Source organism: Myxine glutinosa, chromosome 12 (assembly GCF_964187855.1).
Source record: "Myxine glutinosa chromosome 12, kmMyxGlut1.1, whole genome shotgun sequence".
NCBI classification, from domain to species: Eukaryota; Metazoa; Chordata; class Myxini; order Myxiniformes; family Myxinidae; genus Myxine; species Myxine glutinosa.
In genome coordinates this window covers 107850483-107869126 of record NC_136272.1, presented here as the reverse complement: position 1 = coordinate 107869126, position 18644 = coordinate 107850483, and the positions used below count along the sequence as shown (strand labels likewise).

The window sequence follows — 18644 nt, the reverse complement described above, 5'->3', positions numbered from 1 at the left end:
TTTAAAAATGTTGTAGCTAAAACAAACAAACAATTTTGAGTTTTCTAGTTCTGAACTGTTCTTTTTTTGTTTGTTTGCAATTGGTAGAGTGGTTAAAGTGATCAAGTTCGAAATTGATGCTGAGTCCATCCACTCATTAGTCCATTGTGTGCCGGCCTAGCCTGTGATGGAATACTGACTTCCCCAAGGTCTATTCTCAGCCTTGAAACGTGCTTACTCGTGGTCACGTGATGTGGGGTATGTGATCACAGTGCATTTCTGCTTGGGTAACTTAAGAAACCTGAGGCTCGGAGTTTTAAGTGGAAACATTCAGATCATAAGATGGGTTTATCGGCTTCCCTTTACGAACCTCCATGACTTGTGTCTGCCTTGGCTGCCTCAATCAATTGCCACGTGAACCGCCAGGGAATAATCCTCGTCCAACTACCTCGTCACCATTCTGTATATTCAACACAGATGGTTGTGTGTTTTGCACCTAAAGGAGCCCAGATATGAAAAGCTGACGGATGCCTTGTGTTCCCTCTTGTCCAGGGAAAAGTATGCAATGATGTTTGAAGAAGCAGTTGTCTTGCAAGCCTGCTGCTGGTACGTGGCATGGGCACGAGTCTCGGGTCCCAGTAGTGACTGCGGATCACACGGCCAACCATCTATCACGACCGATGATGGGTGAGCTCTCATAGTTTGAATTGTTTAACCACATTCGCTTTAAATCCCATAACAGTATGCATAATCCTGTCTTACTGGATACCTGCCGTCCTGTACCTGTGTTGAGTTTGCTTCTCCGATGCCCTGACAGGACTATTTATGCCATGAGTCCATGCATCATGCTTCCACAAAGCACATGACAGCATGCTCAGATGTTCATTCTCAGCCTTGAAACGTTATGAAACTTCTGGATTTCCCTTTTTGTATGACAGGATAAATACATGAAAAAAGCAGTGGGGAGGGAGGGCAGTGGGGTCGGGATCATAAGCTCTAAATCGACACAGCCAAGCACAAAGATTGATACATATTCATATTGATAAATTGATGCATATTGATACATGAGAAACGTATTCCCAGCTCTGGGCCACACAACTACCGGTTGGTTGTCAGAGACCTGCAGGTCGTATAAAAGGATGCACTCACTGTGCAAGGTCATCACGAGCATGGACACAAGCACATGCACACACCCACATACCTTTCGTCAGTGTTTACCATTTTGGGGGCAGTAAAGCTGTACTTCCGATAATCCGATGGTTGTGTGTCCGATAAGCCGATAAGTCACGATGTTTCCGATTTGAAACGTCATTGTTTTGTCAATTCATTACTTGCAAAATCGAAGATTTTTCAAGTATATTGGTCGGTTGCGTTTGTGGTTCTGTCTGTCTGTTTGTTTGTCACCGGCCTACAGGTCACAATTCTAAACCGATCGTCACGAAACTTCTCCAAGTTGTATAGGTCGTCCCAATTGAGAAGCCTATTGTTTTGGGGTCAAAAGGTCAACATAGGCCAAAGGTCACCAACTTTGCCAAATTTCTAAAATCCTCAATTTTCATCCGATTGACTTGAAATTTGAAGAGGACTTGCATATCTGGTCACTGAATTCAACCACCAACTATTTTTGAGGTCAACATCGGCCAAAAGGTCAACATAGGCCAAGTTTTTTAAATCCTCAATTTTCATTGACTTGAAAATTGAACAGCATTTGCACATTGTCACTAAATAGGGAAACTAACTATTTTTGAGGTCAAAAGGTCGAAGGTCAACTCAAGGTCAACCTTCCAAAATCATCATTTTTCATCTGAAAAATCATCACTTTTCTTCCTATTGACCCGAGCTTTGATCAAGGTTGTCAATTTTAATCTTGATGAAATGGACAATTTGCTGTATCAATGGAATTATTTTTCTTGGGGGGTGGGGGGCGGATTTTGCAAGTATCGTGCTCCGCATGACGTCTTCTTGTTATTTTATCTATACGTAAATTGTGACCCGTCCTGAACAAGAAGCGTTTTCAAAGTGCACATCTTTATCGATTAGAGGCTTATAGAAAATCCAAATGAGAGAGAAGATTTAATGTAATCCAACAAATCCAACAAACCTGCTCACTTACAATCCTTTGCCCTCACTTTCATTCTCTGGTATAAAAATCTCTTCCTTTGTCGATCCAATCCCACTCTTCTCTCTGATCTTTAAAGGAGTCGATTGTGCACCATCTCACGCCATTCCAGAAATCTACCTGTGATAAGTTTATTCTATTTTGTACATATGTATGCACGCATGCTCGCACGCACACATGCATCCATGGAGGTGGATAGATTGAGACATGGTAATGCTCTGTTCCACCTTCTGAAACCCGCATGTGGAGATAAAACACACACACACACATACACACACACACACACACACACACACATACACACACACACACACACACACACACACACACACACACACACACACACACACACACGCACACACACACACACTCGAACACAGGTAGACACATACAGTGCCTTCAGAAAGTATTAACAACCCTTGACTTTTTCACATTTGGCAAGAAGGACCTTGGTCAGAGGGGTGACGAAGAACTCATTGACCACTCTGACAGAACTACAGAGTTCCTTGGCTGAGAAGGGAAAACCTGCAGGAAGGATAACAGTCCCTGCAGCACTTCACAAATCGAGGTTTTATAGGAGAGTGGCCAGACGGAAGCCACTCCTGTGAAAAAGTCGCATGACAGCACACCTGGAGTTTGAAAAAGGCATGTGAAAGACTGAGCATGAGACAAAATATTCTGTGGTCTGACGAGACATAAATTGAACTATTTGGCCTGAATGCAAAGTGCTATGTTTGGCAGAAACCGAGCACAGCTCATCACCCATCGAACACCATCCCTACCTTGAAGCATGGTGGTAGCAGCATCATGTTATGTGGATGCTTTTCAGCGGCAGGGACTGGGAGACTTGTAATGATAGAGGGAACAATGAATAGAGCCAAATATATGCAAATTATTGAGGAGAACCTTCTTCAGAGTGCAAAAGACCTTAGACTGCGGCGAAGATTTATGTTCCAACAGGACAGTGACCCCAAGCACACAGCCAAAGCAACACTGGATTGGCTTCAGAACAAGAACGTGAAAGTACTTGAGTGGCCCAGCCAAAGGCCAGACTTGAATTCCATTGATAATCTGTGGAAAGACTTAAAGATTGCCGTTCACTGACACACCCCATCCAACTTGACAGAGCTTGAGCAAATCTGCAAGGAAAAATTGGAGAAACTCCACAAATCCGATGTCCCTGTTGTTACGGATTCGTCACTTCCGTTGTTGTGGTTCTCATCCACTGTAAACATTTTTGGTTCCATGTACTATTATTCTTATCGTTTAAATGAATTAGAAATAACTGTTTTCAAAAGGTAAAAAAAGTTAGTGTTTTAAAAGAAACCGGAAACCGGATCGGGAACTGGACGAGGAAGAAGAAGAAAAAGAAGAAAAAGGAGGCGGAGCGAATGAGGTCGTGGAAGGAGCCGAGCTGTTTGGAGGTCTGGAGCAAACGCTGGCGAACGGAGGTCACTAGCGAACTTTGGGGTTTCCTGGGAAAGGGGTTCCTGCGACAGAGTTGTTATCGCTGTGACAGATAAACCTGCATGACAGGTTTTGCGGTTGATTCCGAAGAGAATCATTGGAGTGCCGTCACGTCTCGAGAACGGACCGTTGGCCATTTTACCTCGCGCCTGATTTCGGATGGCTCCAGGTTTTTCACCTCGCTTCAACCATTTCACCACATCCAGACGTAACCTGGTGTGACTGGTGTGTGTGTGTAACGTCGATTTTGAGTGGGAATTTGCGGTTCGCCGATTGGGAGCCGTTGAATGTCCATACCCGAAGGTGTGATTTCCCAGCCGCCTCTTGAGGACACTTTTGCCTATCTTTGGCAGTGTGACTGTCAACCGAGCAAGATTCTGGTCTCGATACAACATCATTTTGACGATCACTGGAGCGTGGATCGACCTTGGTTTGAAGCTGGGACCGACATTGGGAATGTTATTTTCACTCACTTGTAGCACAGAGAGTTATATTGTACGAAACTGATGGTACCATCATAGGAATGATATATTGGTTGTACAATTGATTCATATTGTTATTGTACTGTTATTCTTGTGTGCCCTTAATACAATACTTGTTTGTTGGTACAATACAATACAATACCTTGATACAATACAAGGCTAACCCCTGCTCTAGCAGGGAAAATGGCCTTAAAATGCATGTTGTTGTTGTGTTGGTAACAATTGGTGTGGTTTCACCATTGATCTTTGACACACAGAATAACACATTTCTGCCGTGACTCCTCTCGAGGCTCGGAGGTACACCGTGACCGGGGTTTGGGGAGGAGCACGTAACACAAATTGGGGGCTCATCCGGGATAGAATTCCCCAAAATTCCCAAATTTGGAATTTTCTAACATTCCCAAATTTTTCAAAAAATTGGATTTTTTTTGTGTGAAGGTTAACAGTTGCTAACTGATAGTCACCATGGTGTTTGACGCAGAAAAGTTTGCGGCGTCCCCTAATGAGGCACAGTTCCAGGCGTTAAAAAGATCGGAACTCATGATATTGGCCAAATATTTAAACTTGGAGGTCCGAGTTAGTATGAAGAAAGCAGCGATTCAGACATTGGTGGTGGAGTCTCTAGTGGGACAAGGAACATGGGAAGAGGTAGCCTTGGATTGCTTACCAGAGGAAAAAGGAAATGTGGAGCTCTGGAAAATGGAGATGCAACTGCAGAGCCAGGAAAGGTTAGAGGAAAGAAGAGCAGAGGAAAAGAGAGCTGAAGAAGAAAGAAGAGCAGAGGAAAGAGCAGAGGAAAGGAGAGCTGAAAAGGAACTTAAGGAGAGAAGAGCAGAGGAAAGGATAGCTGAAGAAGAAAGAAGAGCAGAGGAAAGGAGAGCCTAAAGGGAGTTAAAGGAACGTGACATGGAGTATCAGAAGGAACTTAAACTCAAGGAGCTGGAATTACTGGGAGAACGGAGAGAAGTAATATCCATGCCGGCTAGTTCGACAACTAGTCAGAACTCTTGGGATGTTGGTAGGCATGTGAGGCTGGTTCCACCCTTCAATGAAAAGGAGGTAGCCAAGGTCTTTTTACATTTTGAGAAGGTGGCTGTTACGGATTCGTCACTTTCGCTGTTGTGGTTTTCCTCCACTTGAAAGATTTCTGATTCTATGTACTATTATTGTCTTCCAAAGGTTTATTGTTTATGAACAGTTATTAAAAGTTAAAAAGGTTAACTTAAAATGATACAGGAACCCGAACCGGAAGACAATGAGGTGGAGAGGAAGGGGCGGAGCGAGCGAAGGAGTCGGAGAAGAAGCTGGTTGCTTTGCGGTCTGCAACGAACGTTGTCGAGCAAGAGTCACGTACTTTGGGTTTCCTGGGAAAAAGGAATTCCTGCGATAAAGTTGTTATTGCTGTGACGGATCACCCTGCGTGTGAGGTGGCGTTAGATTCCGAAGAATCATCGCTGGGTCGTGACGACTCGAGAACCACGAGCCGTCGGCCATTTTGGACTCGTATGCTTCGCGCGTCGAGCAGACTTTCCTTGCTTCGTCAACCGTTTCCACCGCTTTCAGACCTATCTGTGGTGTGTGTGCACCGAAGCTTTTGACGATTACTTTTACGGCTCGCCGACCGTGAACAGTGAAAGTTCATACCTGGAGGGTGCCGTTGGATTTCCCAGTCGCCGTGATTGCGCCTTTGTGCCGCTTTAACCACGTGACCATTTTCTCCGCTTTGGGCCGCGTGCGCCTTTGTGCCGTTTTGGGCGGCGTGTCTGTCCCTGTCCTCTGAATGAGATTCTGGTTTTGATTCGACATCGTTCCGTTTATCACTGGAGGGGACCAACTCTGAGCTCGAAGACGGGAATATAGAGACACTGGGGAAGGTTATTTTCCACGCACGTGGAGCACAGTGAGTTACCTCATGCATGTTAACGGATGGTATCATCATAGGAGATATTGATTGTACTCTGGATTCCTATTATTGTTGTACTGTTATTTTTGTGTGATTTTTAATACAGTATTTGTTTGTATTATTGGTGTTTGTATTATTTGCAATTGGTGTGGTTTCACTATTGATTTTTGACTCAGGATAACATATTTTTCTGCCGTGGCTCCTCTACGGGTTCGGAGGTATACCGAGACCAGTAGATCGTAGAGGAATCCGTAACAGTGGCTCAAATGCTAAAATGGCCTGAGGGGTCCTGGACTATGTTAGTGCAAAGTGTTCTGGTGGGTAAAGCTCAAGATATATTTTCAGCTTTACCGATTGACCAATGTGCAGATTATGAGATAGTGAAGAACGCCATTCTCAAAGCCTATGAATTGGTCCCTGAAGCTTACTGGCAAAAATTCAGGAATGCCAGGAAGAGGGAGAGTGAGACCCATGTGGAGTTTGCCAGAATGAAGGAAACCATGTTTGATAGGTGGTGTGACTCGAAGGAGATTGGGAAAGACTTCAACCTGTTACGACAATTGATTTTGGTGGAGGAATTCAAACAGTGTGTCCACGTGGACATTAAAGTACATCTGGATGAGAAGAAAGTACCAGAGTTGTATGAGGCAGCAACAGTGGCAGATGACTATGCCTTGACACACAGGATGGGGTTCCACAAACCTAACTTCCCATCTAGAGTTAGCCCGGGGAGTTATGGTAAATCAGGTTCGGATAACAGATATTCATGGAGGCGGCCGAGAGAGGACTATGGGGACAAATCTGATACCGTGAACTTTTGGGGTCAGAAGACTACAGTTCCAAGACAGACTTATCTTCCGGGGGGGCCCGAGGCAGACCACGAGTTTTTCCTCCGGGCATACATGCGCTTTTTGCAAGAAATCTGGGCATTTGATGTCCCAATGTTACGCCCTGAAAAGGAAAAATCAGGAGCGGAGTCAAACTAGTGCAACTCCGAATGCATTGGCAAATGCGAGAAATCGTCCTTGGAGGACAGTGCCTTGTGAAGGTTCCCATGCCAAAGTTACGGCATCACAAAACGACCTTGTTCAAGAGGGTTACAAACCTTTTATTTCCGAGGGGTTTGTGTCACTGGATGGGGACTTAACGAACCAGAGACCTGTTAGGGTATTGAGGGACAAAGGAGCACATCAATCTTTGATGCTTGAGGGCATTTTGCCATTGTCAGAGAAAACGGCAACTGGTGTTAGTGTTCTTTTACAGGGGGTTGGTGGCTATGTTAAAGCTCCTCTTCATGTCATCCATTTAGAGTCTGAGTTGGTGTCAGGACCGGTCACTGTGTGGTTACAAGCCACTCTTCCTGTCGAGGGAATCTTTTATTATCGGGAATGATTTGGCCGGTGGTCGAGTTTCTGGTAATCCGATGTTGGTTGAAAAGCCCAGTATGGAAAATAACACCGCACAGTTAGAGCAGGAAATTCCGGGTATCTTTTCATCCTGGGCAGTGACTCGTGCTATGGGTAGGAAGCGCTCTGAAGAGAAGGAGAAGGAAGGCGATGTGGATTTGGGTTCCTTAGAGGTATTGGAGGAAAAGTCTGGAAGAGATAATAGGAAAGGGAGTGACATAAAGGAACTAAAGGAAAAGGTGGCATCTGGACCAAAAGAGGAAATGGAGTGTCCGTCGGAGACATCTGGGAACGAGGTTGAACAAATGGTGCTGGTCCGAAAGAGACTTGTTGAAGAACAACACGGAGATTCGGAGATCCGGAGTTTGATTGATAAAGCCGTTACAGAGGAAGAGGCTATGAAGATACCTGTTGGTTACTTCATGAAAGGGGAAATACTCATGAGAAAATGGAGACCACCGGAGGTGCCAGCAAATGATGAGTGGAAAGTTCATTACCAAATTGTGGTGCCATCGCCGTACCGGAAGGAGATATTGAGTTTGGCGCATGAGACACCTTTGGCCGGGCACCTTGGAGTGAACAAGACATGACAGAATATTGGTACATTTTTTCTGGCCAGGATTGCGACGTGATGTGGCGGAGTTCTGTAAATCTTGCCATTCTTGCCAGCTGGTGGGAAAACATAATCAGAAAGTCTCATCCACACCTTTGAAACCAATTCCAGCTTTTGAAGAGCCATTCAGCCGTGTCATTATTGACTGTGTCGGCCCTTTACCTAAAACTAAGGCTGGACATCAGTATTTGCTGACCATCATATGTGCTTCCACAGGGTTCCCAGAGGCAGTGCCTCTTAGAAAAGTTACTGCGGCAGTTATTGCGAAGGCCTTGATTCAATTTTTCACTTTGGTTGGCCTACCTAAGGTCATCCAGTCTGATCAGGGTTCCAATTTCATGTCAACGCTTTTTCAGCAAGTGGTACACCTGTTGGGAGTGGAACAAGTAAAGATCAAGTACTTACCATCCCGAGAGCCAAGGGGCCTTGGAAAGGTTTCACCAGACATTGAAGAATATGATCAGAACATATTGTTTTGAATGGGACAAGGATTGGGATGAAGGAATACCCTTATTGTTGTTTGCTACGAGGGAATCCGTTCAGGAGTCATTGGGATTCAGTCCTTTTGAACTTGTGTTTGGACGCGCAGTTCGAGGACCATTGAAATTAGTGAAAGAACAGTGGCTACAGGAGGAGTCACAGTCAACAGTGGTAGAGTATGTGTCAATGGTTCGGCACAGATTGGCAAAGGCTTGTGAAGTTGCAAGAAGAAACTTGAAAGTGACACAGGATGAAATGAAAGTGAGATATGACAAGAAATCTCAGATAAGAAATTTCAGTCCTGAGGACCGAGTGTTAGTGTTGCTTCCTGTTCCAGGTCAGCCACTACAGGCTAGATATTTTGGTCCCTATGCAATCGAAAGGAGGGTTAATGAAACAGATTACGTGGTGACAACTCTCGACCGACGGAAAAAGCGGCAGCTGTGTTATGTCAACCGACTGAAGAAATATTATGAGAGGAAGCCTGTGGAGAAAATGGTTCCTGTCTCACCTGTCTCACCTGTCTCACCTGTCTCACCTGTCTCACCTGTCTCACCTGTCTCACCTGTAGTCGGGGTGCAAGAGAATCCAGAGTTTGAGGCAGGTGTGAAGTTTGATAACTTTAATGACCAGGCTTGTCCCAGATTGACGAACATGGAATTGTTGAGCCATTTAGATGAGAAATTAGGTCATTTGACGAGGGAACAACAAGTACAACCGTTCAGCCTAATTTTTGAGTTTGCACATTTGTTCACAGATGTACCTGGTCGTACTGACTTGGTATATCATGATATTGAGGTGGGGGAAGCCACTCCTGTGAAGCAACACCCCTATCGGATGAACCCTGTGAAGATGGAGTATCTTCGGAAGGAGGTTCAGTATATGTTGGAGAATGACATCATCGAACCAAGCAGCAGTGAATGGAGCTCACCATGTGTGTTGGTCCCAAAACCCGATGGCAGTTTTCGCTGTTGTACGGATTTAAAACGGGTTAATGCAGTGACCAAGACCGACTCATATCCCATCCCGAGGATTGATGACTGTATTGATAGAATAGGCCCAGCTAAATTTGTAACTAAATTTGACTTGCTGAAAGGGTATTGGCAGATTCCTCTTACTGATAGAGCCAAGGAAATCTCGGCTTTAGTTACACCAAATGGGTTGTATCAGTACAAGGTTCTTCCCTTTGGATTGAAAAACGGGCCTGCTACATTTCAACGGCTGATTAATAAGCTTATTGCAGACCTTGAGGGGGTGGAGGCTTATCTGGATGATGTCATCATCCACACCATGACCATTGAAGATCATCTTAAACAAATTCATGGATTTTTCAAGAAATTGATCCAGGCAGGGTTGACCATCAACTTATCTAAGAGTGAGTTTGTGAAAGCACAGGTGGTGTTCCTAGGCCATGTAGTAGGTCAGGGTCAGGTGCAACCGGTGACAGCCAAGATAGAAGCCATTGATCGCTTCCAAGTTCCAAAAGGGAAGAAGGAGCTTATGAGATTCTTGGGTATGGCTGGTTGGTACCGGCGGTTCTGCAGGAATTTTTCTGATGTGGTAGCCCCTTTAACGAATTTGCTGAGGAAAGAGACCAAGTTTTTCTGGGATGACAAATGTCAGGCTGCCTTTGCCCACGCCAAAGCAATATTAATGAGCTCTCCTGTCCTAGCAGCCCCGGATTTTCAAGCACCTTTCAAGTTGGCCATTGATGCAAGTGATGTGGGGGCTGGGGCAGTTCTATTACAGGAAGATGAGGATGGAGTGGATCACCCAGTGTGCTCCTATTCCAAAAAGTTTAACAAACACCAGGCAAATTATGCCACCGTGGAAAAAGAGACCCTTGCTCTCCTGCTAGCGCTTCAGCATTATGAGGTGTATCTAGGAACTACTACCTTTCCTCTAAGTCTTCACTGATCACAACCCCTTAACCTTCATTCAAAAAATGAAAAATAAAAACCAGAGGTTGATGAGATGGAGTTTGGCTTTGCAGGAGTTCAACTTGGAAATTGAGCATGTAAAGTGCAGGGACAATGTCGTTGTGGATGCTTTATCCAGAGTGAACTAACCTTGGAAATTCCTGTAGGTTGTTTGGAAGTTTTGTTGCTTTATTTTGGGGAATATTAATTATTGTTGCTCACGTGAATTGATAATTTGGGTGTGAGTTTTACTTTTGTTTGCTAAAAGAGTTTTTGCAGGAAAATAAAGTTTTCACTATGTTCCAACTTTCTTTCTTGAGGGGGGGAACTGTTATGGATTCATCACTTCCGTTGTTGTGGTTCTCATCCTCCGTAAACATTTTTGGTTCCATGTACTATTATTGTTATCGTTTAAATGAATTAGAAGTAACTGTTTTCGAAAGGTAAAAAAGGTTAGTGTTTTAAAAGAAACCGAATCGGGACCCGGATGAGGAAGAAGAAGAAAAAGAAGAAAAAGTAGGCGGAGCGAGTGAGGTCGGGGAAGGAGCCGAGCTGTTTGGAGGTCTGGAGCAAACGCTGGCGAACGGAGGTCACGAGCGAACTTTGGGGTTTCCTGGGAAAGGGATTCCTGCAACAGAGTTGTTGTTATCGCTGTGACAGATAAACCTGCGTGACAGGTTTTGCGGTTGATTCCGAAGAGAATCATTGGAGTGCCGTTACGTCTCGAGAACAGACCGTTGGCCATTTTACCTCGCGCCTGATTTCGGATCGCTCCAGGTTTTTCACCTCGCATCAACCATTTCACCGCATCCAGACGTAACCTGGTGTGTGTGTGTAACGTCGAATTTGAGTGGGAATTTGCGGTTCGCCGATTGGGAGCCGTTGAACGTCCATACCCGAAGGTGTGATTTCCCAGCCGCCTCTTGAGGACACCTTTGCCTATCTTTGGCAGTGTGACTGTCAACCAAGCGGGATTCTGGTCTCGATACAACATCTTTCTGATGATCACTGGAGTGTGGATCGACCTTGGTTTGAAGCTGGGACAGAGACATTGGGAATGTTCTTTTCGCTCACTTGGAGCACAGTGAGTTATATTGTACGAAACTGATGGTACCATCATAGGAATGATATATTGTTTATATAATTGATTCATATTGTTATTGTACTGTTATTCTTGTGTGACCTTAATACAATACTTGTTTGTTGGTAACAATTGGTGTGGTTTCACCATTGATCTTTGACACACAGAATAACACATATTTCTGTCGTGACTCCTCTCGAGGCTCGGAGGTACACCGTGACCGGGGTTTGGGGAGGAGCACGTAACACTGTTCACTACTGTTGTGCTTCTGTGCTTCCCTCTTTCTGTCTCTCCATCTTGTCTCCCCCTCCCTTTATGATGTTTTTTGTGTTTTATGTGCTAATGTGTGTTTAATGGGCTGGCTCTTACACGAACCTCGATCTTGTATACAAAAACAAAAAAAAACAAAAAAACAACAACCCAGATGTGCAAAGCTGTTACAGACATACCCAAGAAGACTCAAAGCTGTAATCACTGCCAAAGGGGCTTCTGTGAAGTATTGGCTTTGGGATGAATACTTATGTAAATTAGATATTTCTGCATGTCATTTTCAATAAATTTGTTAAAATTTCTACAAACATGTTTTCACATTTTCATTAAGGGGTATTTTGTGTAGATCATTGACAAAAATTTTTCTATTTAATCCATTTTAATTTCAGGTTGTAACACAACAAAAAAATCAAGGGGTGTGAATACTTTCAGAAGGCACTGTACACTTGCAGACATATATGTATACACACACACTTTTGTATTTTACTGTTTGTCTCGTGAAATTTATCAGAATTCATTCACGGCTTGCCAGATCGAGACAACTGGATACTCGTGTGCCACCTTCTCTATCTTACACACCAAGTTTTTGTTCCATGTCTTTTCGTTGTCCACTGTCCTTCCACTACTCTGCCCACTTTTGTCATGGAGCTCTTCCATGAGTCTCAATTATATTTACCTCTGCCACCATAGGTGGATGGAGGTTGTGTTTTCACCCATGTTTGGCTATTTGTCTGTCTATCTGTTTGTGAGCAGGATGTCTCAAAAGGTTATAGAGAGAGAGAGACGAACTTTGGACAGTTTGGGTATGTGAAAAGGACAAATTGATTCAATTTTGGTGAAGATCCGAAAACGTATCCGGATACGAGAATTTTTTAAAAAATTTCAAAGTGATTCTTCACCATTGAGCTGTAGACCAAAAACTATATATAGCATATGATATTTCAAAACGTTGTGGTCGACTTATGACCTATCTGGATTTGAATACAAACCGTAAATTGTCCAGCCTGGTGGGGCTATGCTCTCTACCGAGTGCCGTTCTAGTTAATGTATGTGTTTGTGTGTCTGTGTAACAGAGTGCTTTTTCATTTCAAGAGTTCAAAAAAGTCCAACAATGGTACAGATGTCAATGCTGGCCAGATTCCACAGCTGCTGTACAGGTATTTTGCTTTGCTTTGCCAACCTAATAAGGAGCAGTCATTTTGCTTTCCAGATGGTGCTTGTATGTTTCTGTGTGTAACCCCACAAGTATAATATAACAGTGATAATATTTCATTTGATCAACATTAACGTGCGCAACTTAAATTATATCTTGGTTAAAGTATTTGCATCATGTTTTTCCAAAACTTTCAGCATTTTTGAATGGTGATCTCTTGATGTAGCTAAACGATTTCAAAGTTGGTGTTGGAATGCAAAAAGCTGAGCTTTTCATTCTGAACCCTTTCCCCTTCCATGTCCTGGACACACAGGCTTCCATCTGATGACAGCGGCTCTGGGAAGGGGAGGGTTCATGGTTCCGAGCCAGTGCAGATTCTTCGACGCTCCTTTTCCCGCTCTGTTTCACCGGTACAGACATCTTTTGATCTGTCCTTGCACCTTTAACCCACCTTTATTCATTAATAACATGTCCTTGTCATTTCTTTGTTTTATTCATTAAATAAACAAAAACGTTTCTTTTCTGCTGTGTGATAATACTGTACAGGACTTTTCCGGAGCCCATTTTGTCATGGATTTATAAACCCCAAAGTACTGGCAAATTTCATTCAACTTCAACTGAAGCTTTAGAACTTGAAACTTATATTTTGCAACTTGATTACGATAATTCAATTCTACCAAACGTTTCTGAATTCACGGTACAGCTCTTGAGGTTTGTGTCGGCGTGAATGAAAATCTGGTTTACAGTAAAATCTTAATTCTTTGTCTAACTTTGTTTCATTTTTTTCTTTCTTAATTCGTTCATTTGACATTTTAAGCATTGTGGATACTAGCAGGCAACCTGCCCTCTGGGCGGGAGTATCCTTCTCAGTTTGTTGGAGCTCCGACTGGAGTATGTGCTGGAGTATGTGCACCAGTGTATGGCTAAAGTGTACATGCTCGTCTGCCGGCTTCGGTTGTCCACTTAAGGGGTTGCAACCAGTATTGGCGTTGCAACCAGAGGTAGAACCGGGTTTGGAACCTCTACCTAGGCCCAAGAACTGCTAAATGTCAATTTTGGAGTTTCCGTGACGTCTGCATTTGCAAAATTCCTGTAAGATTCTCATTTCCATGAGATTTGGTGTCCCATTATACGTGTGACGTTTCGTTAACCACTATGATTCGTTTTTTTTTTCTTTTCTCAAAGCTGTGATGCTGCTTCATTGTTAGGTAATTTATTGCCTTGATGTGATGGAAACACGGATGATTGATAAAGATTATGGGCACATTTATTAATCGCACGATCAATTTTCTGCGGCTGAAAGATTGGCTTGGGTCCTTAAAATAACTCGTCTCTCCTGAAACTCAAATGCAGAGATACATCATATGCTCACCAGTGATAGTTTCTTATTGTGATGTGATATGTTCCGCCTCGTACCCAATATTCTGTCCGTAGTCTTGCTTCGAAGCTTTGCTGGCCTTGCTGCATTGGGGTTGGGCCACCCTCGTGCTCGGACTTGAGGAGCTCCGGGGGCTTGAAGGATTCCAGCTCACTGCCACACTCCTCGACCTTGAGAGGCTCGTCTTTGTGTGTTCGGCTTGCCTTCGTCTCTTGCGTGTCTTCATCTGCGAGATTTATCCCAGCACCGGTACAAGACTTTACCCATAATTCCAAACTTATTTGTAGGTCATTGAAATGTGTGAAATTGACCAGCAATATATACAGCATTTATATTTGTTTTTAGTCCTTTGGTGGATTAATTAATTCATTTGTGGACATGTTGGTAGTGTGACAAGAACGAATTGATTTCATTTTTGGAGAAGATCCGAATCCGGGATCCTATAATTTTTAAATATACAAGTGATTCTTCAACATGGTGTGATGAGGTTAAAAATGATATGAAAAAATGATATGAATGATATGAATGAATGAATGAATATATGTTAAAAATTATATATAGCCTGATATTTCAAAAAGGTATGGACAGTGGTTAACAAACCCTTGTGGATGAGTTAGGCAGGTGCCGAGAACAAGCCGATTCAATTTTGGTTCAGGTCCAGATCCAGATCCGGCCTATCAGTGGGATGTTTGTTGCTCCTTAACGGCCACTATTATCCCACCTTGTGGGGTCAGCCGGGGGAAGCTTTTGGCCTAAGTCATTCACGAACACGAATTGATACTGAAATATCTGGCCATGCCTGACATTCACATAGTTAGGGCAGGAATTTGGAATTTGGCCATGGCCATACTCGCCTACCCTTTCCGAAGGACACCATGGGATGTTTAATGTCCAGCCAAGGGACGGCACACACATTGATGAATCACCCTGCCTGTGAAACACCAAACTGACAGTTTATAGCTGGGTCGGGATTCAAACCCAGGCTGGACAGCTTAGGGGCGGATGTGCGTACCTCTAGGCCATCCTGTCAGCCCACCTAACATTGGAATACAAAACGTAAATTGTTCAGCCTGGCAGAGATATGTGCTCTACCATGTGCCGTTATAGTTCAATCATGTTACCATGTTGTATGCACCCTTTTTGAGGTGGGGCCTTGTGTGAGTTTCACCACTGGCTATTTATAATGTTTTACCTCGAGTGTTATAGTAGTGTGAAATTTTCCCCTAAATTCTCAGGCAATCATCGTAGCATTCCTGATGGAAAAAGTAAATTGTTGTAGCGATTAATGTTACTCTGCACATGCAAAACTAACTAGTATAAGTTCATGTAACCAGTGAAATTTGAAACTGCAATATCTGTTCAAGATCATTTTTTGTGGGGGTAACCGCTTCTTTTGAAATTTCCTCAGTGCCTTTTTGCCCACCCCATGACCTCACCTCCAAGGTCAGTTCTGATGGTGAGATACACCCTCCCCCTTTTACTTACCGACCACCATGCCCATAATTTTTTTTTTACATGGTCATTCTGCATGGCAGACACAATCCACCCCGCACTAGACGAGTGTGTGGACTTGGTTGTGAGCGTGGCCCAGGCGCGTACGCTTCTGCGAAAGGTGCTGGCAGACGATGTGGAGATGCGCATTACGGGTTGGAAGAGTGCTGGCTCTGCCGGTGGGGAAGGACCTTGGAGCCTGCTGGAGGCAGTACTACAAGAATGTCACACCACTTTTACAGCCTGTTTCCATGCCTTTTACCCTGCACCCAGCCTCCAGTGGGCAGCCTTGTGCGACCTGCTCGCCACACAGAAGGTTTGTAGCTCTGACAGCGACCTAATTGACTATTATGGTCACCATTGTACTTCATTAATTGTATACCGCACCTCACTATTCCATCTTCAGCCGCTGCGCGATGTCATCGTCTGGTGCTGAAGGCCTTTCGTGCCCAGTGTTGACGCACACTGGAGGATATGTTATTTATTTATTTGGCATGGGGGCGGTGTACTTTGAATGTAGAAGATCTACTTGTTTTGTTACTTGCTCAAATTGATGATTTTTAAAGTATATTGGTTGGAGAGGATTTTCACATCAGGTCTGAAAATTTAACCACCAATTTTTTTTGAGGTCAACATAGGCCATATTTCAAAAATTGTCAATTTTCATCCAATTGACGACGTTTGAAAATGATTTTCACATCAAGTCTGCAAATTCAACACCAATTCATTTTTGAGGTCAACATAGGCCGAAAGGTCAACATAGGCCAAAGGTCAACTTATTTCAGGGATTTCACAAATATCGTTGCTATGCACGACATAGTTCTTGTTTTCTTCTTATTACTTGCAAAATTGAAGATTTTTCAAGTATAATTGTCGGTTGCGTTTGTTGGCAGACGCCTGTCTGTCTGTCTGTCTGTTTGTTTGTCACTCGCCTACAGGTCACATTTCTAAACCGTTTGTCATGAAACTTCACCAAATTGTAGAGGTCGTCACAATTGAGAAGCCTTTTGATTTTGAGGTCAAAGGTCAAAGGCCAACTCAGGGTGTAACTTCCGAAATCATCCATTTTCAGCTGAAAAATCATTAATTTTCATCCGATTGACTTGAAAATTTAACAGCATCTGCATAGTGCCTCACTGAATTGGGAAACCAACCATTTTTGAGATCAAAAGGTCAAAGGTCAACTCAAGGTCAAACTTCCATAATCATCAATTTTCATCTGAAAAATGAATTGACCAATTGACCAAAATGAATTGACCAATTGACCAATTAAAAAAACAAAAACAATTGTTGTGGATCCGGGGGTCGGTGCTCCCCTTACCAAGGGGGGGTCAATCCCCTGTCTTTTACACTGGCCGATTTCCCCCAGTCCTGGAAATTACACGCTCCTTTGTGGGTGAGATTGGCCAGGGTGATTGGTCAATGGGTTCCCATATACCTTTGCCAATCCCTCCGCAGAGCAGGGATATAATTCCCTGCTCGGACCCGGACAAGATGGAAATTGCCGAGCGGTTTTAGCAATCCGAGGTCCGAGCCATTAGCGGTTGACTAACCCGATTCTGAGCGGTTCCCATATAGTGCCACAGGTATTCAATTGGGAAAAGACTAAAGCGACCGGATGGAGAGGAAACCAAAAGTAAGGAAAGAACACAGGTTTATTAACTATGTACAATACTAAAGAGGAAACGAAAGGGAATGTACAGTGAAGAAGAAGAAGCAGATACACAGGTCAAACCTTATACAGTCTTATATTATCACACGCCCAGGACAGTACAAACACACTTGCACGAGAGGATGGGATGGCAGGGATGGTAGGAAGGAAGAGAAGGGTCCAGGCCGATGGTAGGCGTCGAGGTTCGGGCAGGTGGTTCAGCGTTGAGGTCCGGCTCCAGGGTCACGCTCCACTCCGGTCCACGTTTCAGTTCGCGGCGAAACCAGGGAGGCAGCGCGGTTAATATTGTCGCGGTAGTGGACCGACCCTCTCTCTCTCTTCGACTTGCCTCTGGTTGCTCGACTCTGTCACTCTCCTTCGGTCCGACTTTGTCTGTTGATGTTTGACTCCTCCTCTCTCCCTGGCTCATCTCCTCAAGTAGTCCCACGCGAGCGCTTATATTGGCCGCCCGCGTATCAAGCCGATGCATTCATTCAATGATGAACCGTCACTTTTCATCCTATTAACCCGAGCTTTGATCAAGATCGTCAATTTTAATCTTGATGAAATGGACAATTTTATGGATCAATGGCAACCTTTTTTGAGGGAAGTGGGGAGTGGTGGGGGGGGGGGGGGATTGGATTTTGCAAGTATTGTGATCTGCAATGACGTCTTCTTGTTTGTTTGTTTGTTTGTCCGGGCGATATCTCAACCATCTTTTGAGCTAGGAAGCTGAAATTTGGGCACAATAGTGACCAAGTGATTTGGCTACAAAATATATTTTTGCTTTATTGATTAATCGTTTAATCGATAAATTATTTAAATTTAACTGTACTTTGAATGTAGCTCTATTTGTCTTGTATAATTGCTTGGTTGTTGTATCTCAACCAAAAAAATGAATAACCTTTGCATTTTCATATCTATTACTCTGCTTTTTCTTCTTTAACAACATGATGAGGAATGTCCCTTTAAAGTCATTGTGAGCCTGCGTGTTTTCAACAGGAGTTACTAGGACCACAGAGTGGCCGGTTATTAGCAGCCGTCATGTCGGCCCTCTGCCAGCCTACGGTCAAGCTTGGTGCTATATTGCCTCTGGCCTACCAGCGGGAGTGTGTGCGTGCGCGCAGCACGGAGAACGACGCGTCCAACGTGCAACGTTACACCTTATTGCTTTCACACATGGAGCGGCTTGCACAGGCAAGGAATTCCATGTAATTAACAAGTGATAGAGACATTAAATCATGTCTCTATC

The 18644-nt window shown here is 43.9% G+C and overlaps 1 protein-coding gene across 1 annotated transcript in view; it reads left to right on the top strand.

Moving 5' to 3' along the window:
- The window catches only part of MYCBP2 (MYC binding protein 2), a 381848-nt gene that overhangs the window by 147093 nt on the left and 216111 nt on the right, over positions 1 to 18644 (top strand). The window contains 6 exon segments of the mRNA XM_078766193.1: positions 532 to 666; positions 12793 to 12876; positions 13186 to 13282; positions 14307 to 14499; positions 15786 to 16057; positions 18395 to 18589. Coding sequence (XP_078622319.1) covers positions 532 to 666; positions 12793 to 12876; positions 13186 to 13282; positions 14307 to 14499; positions 15786 to 16057; positions 18395 to 18589 — 976 coding nt within the window.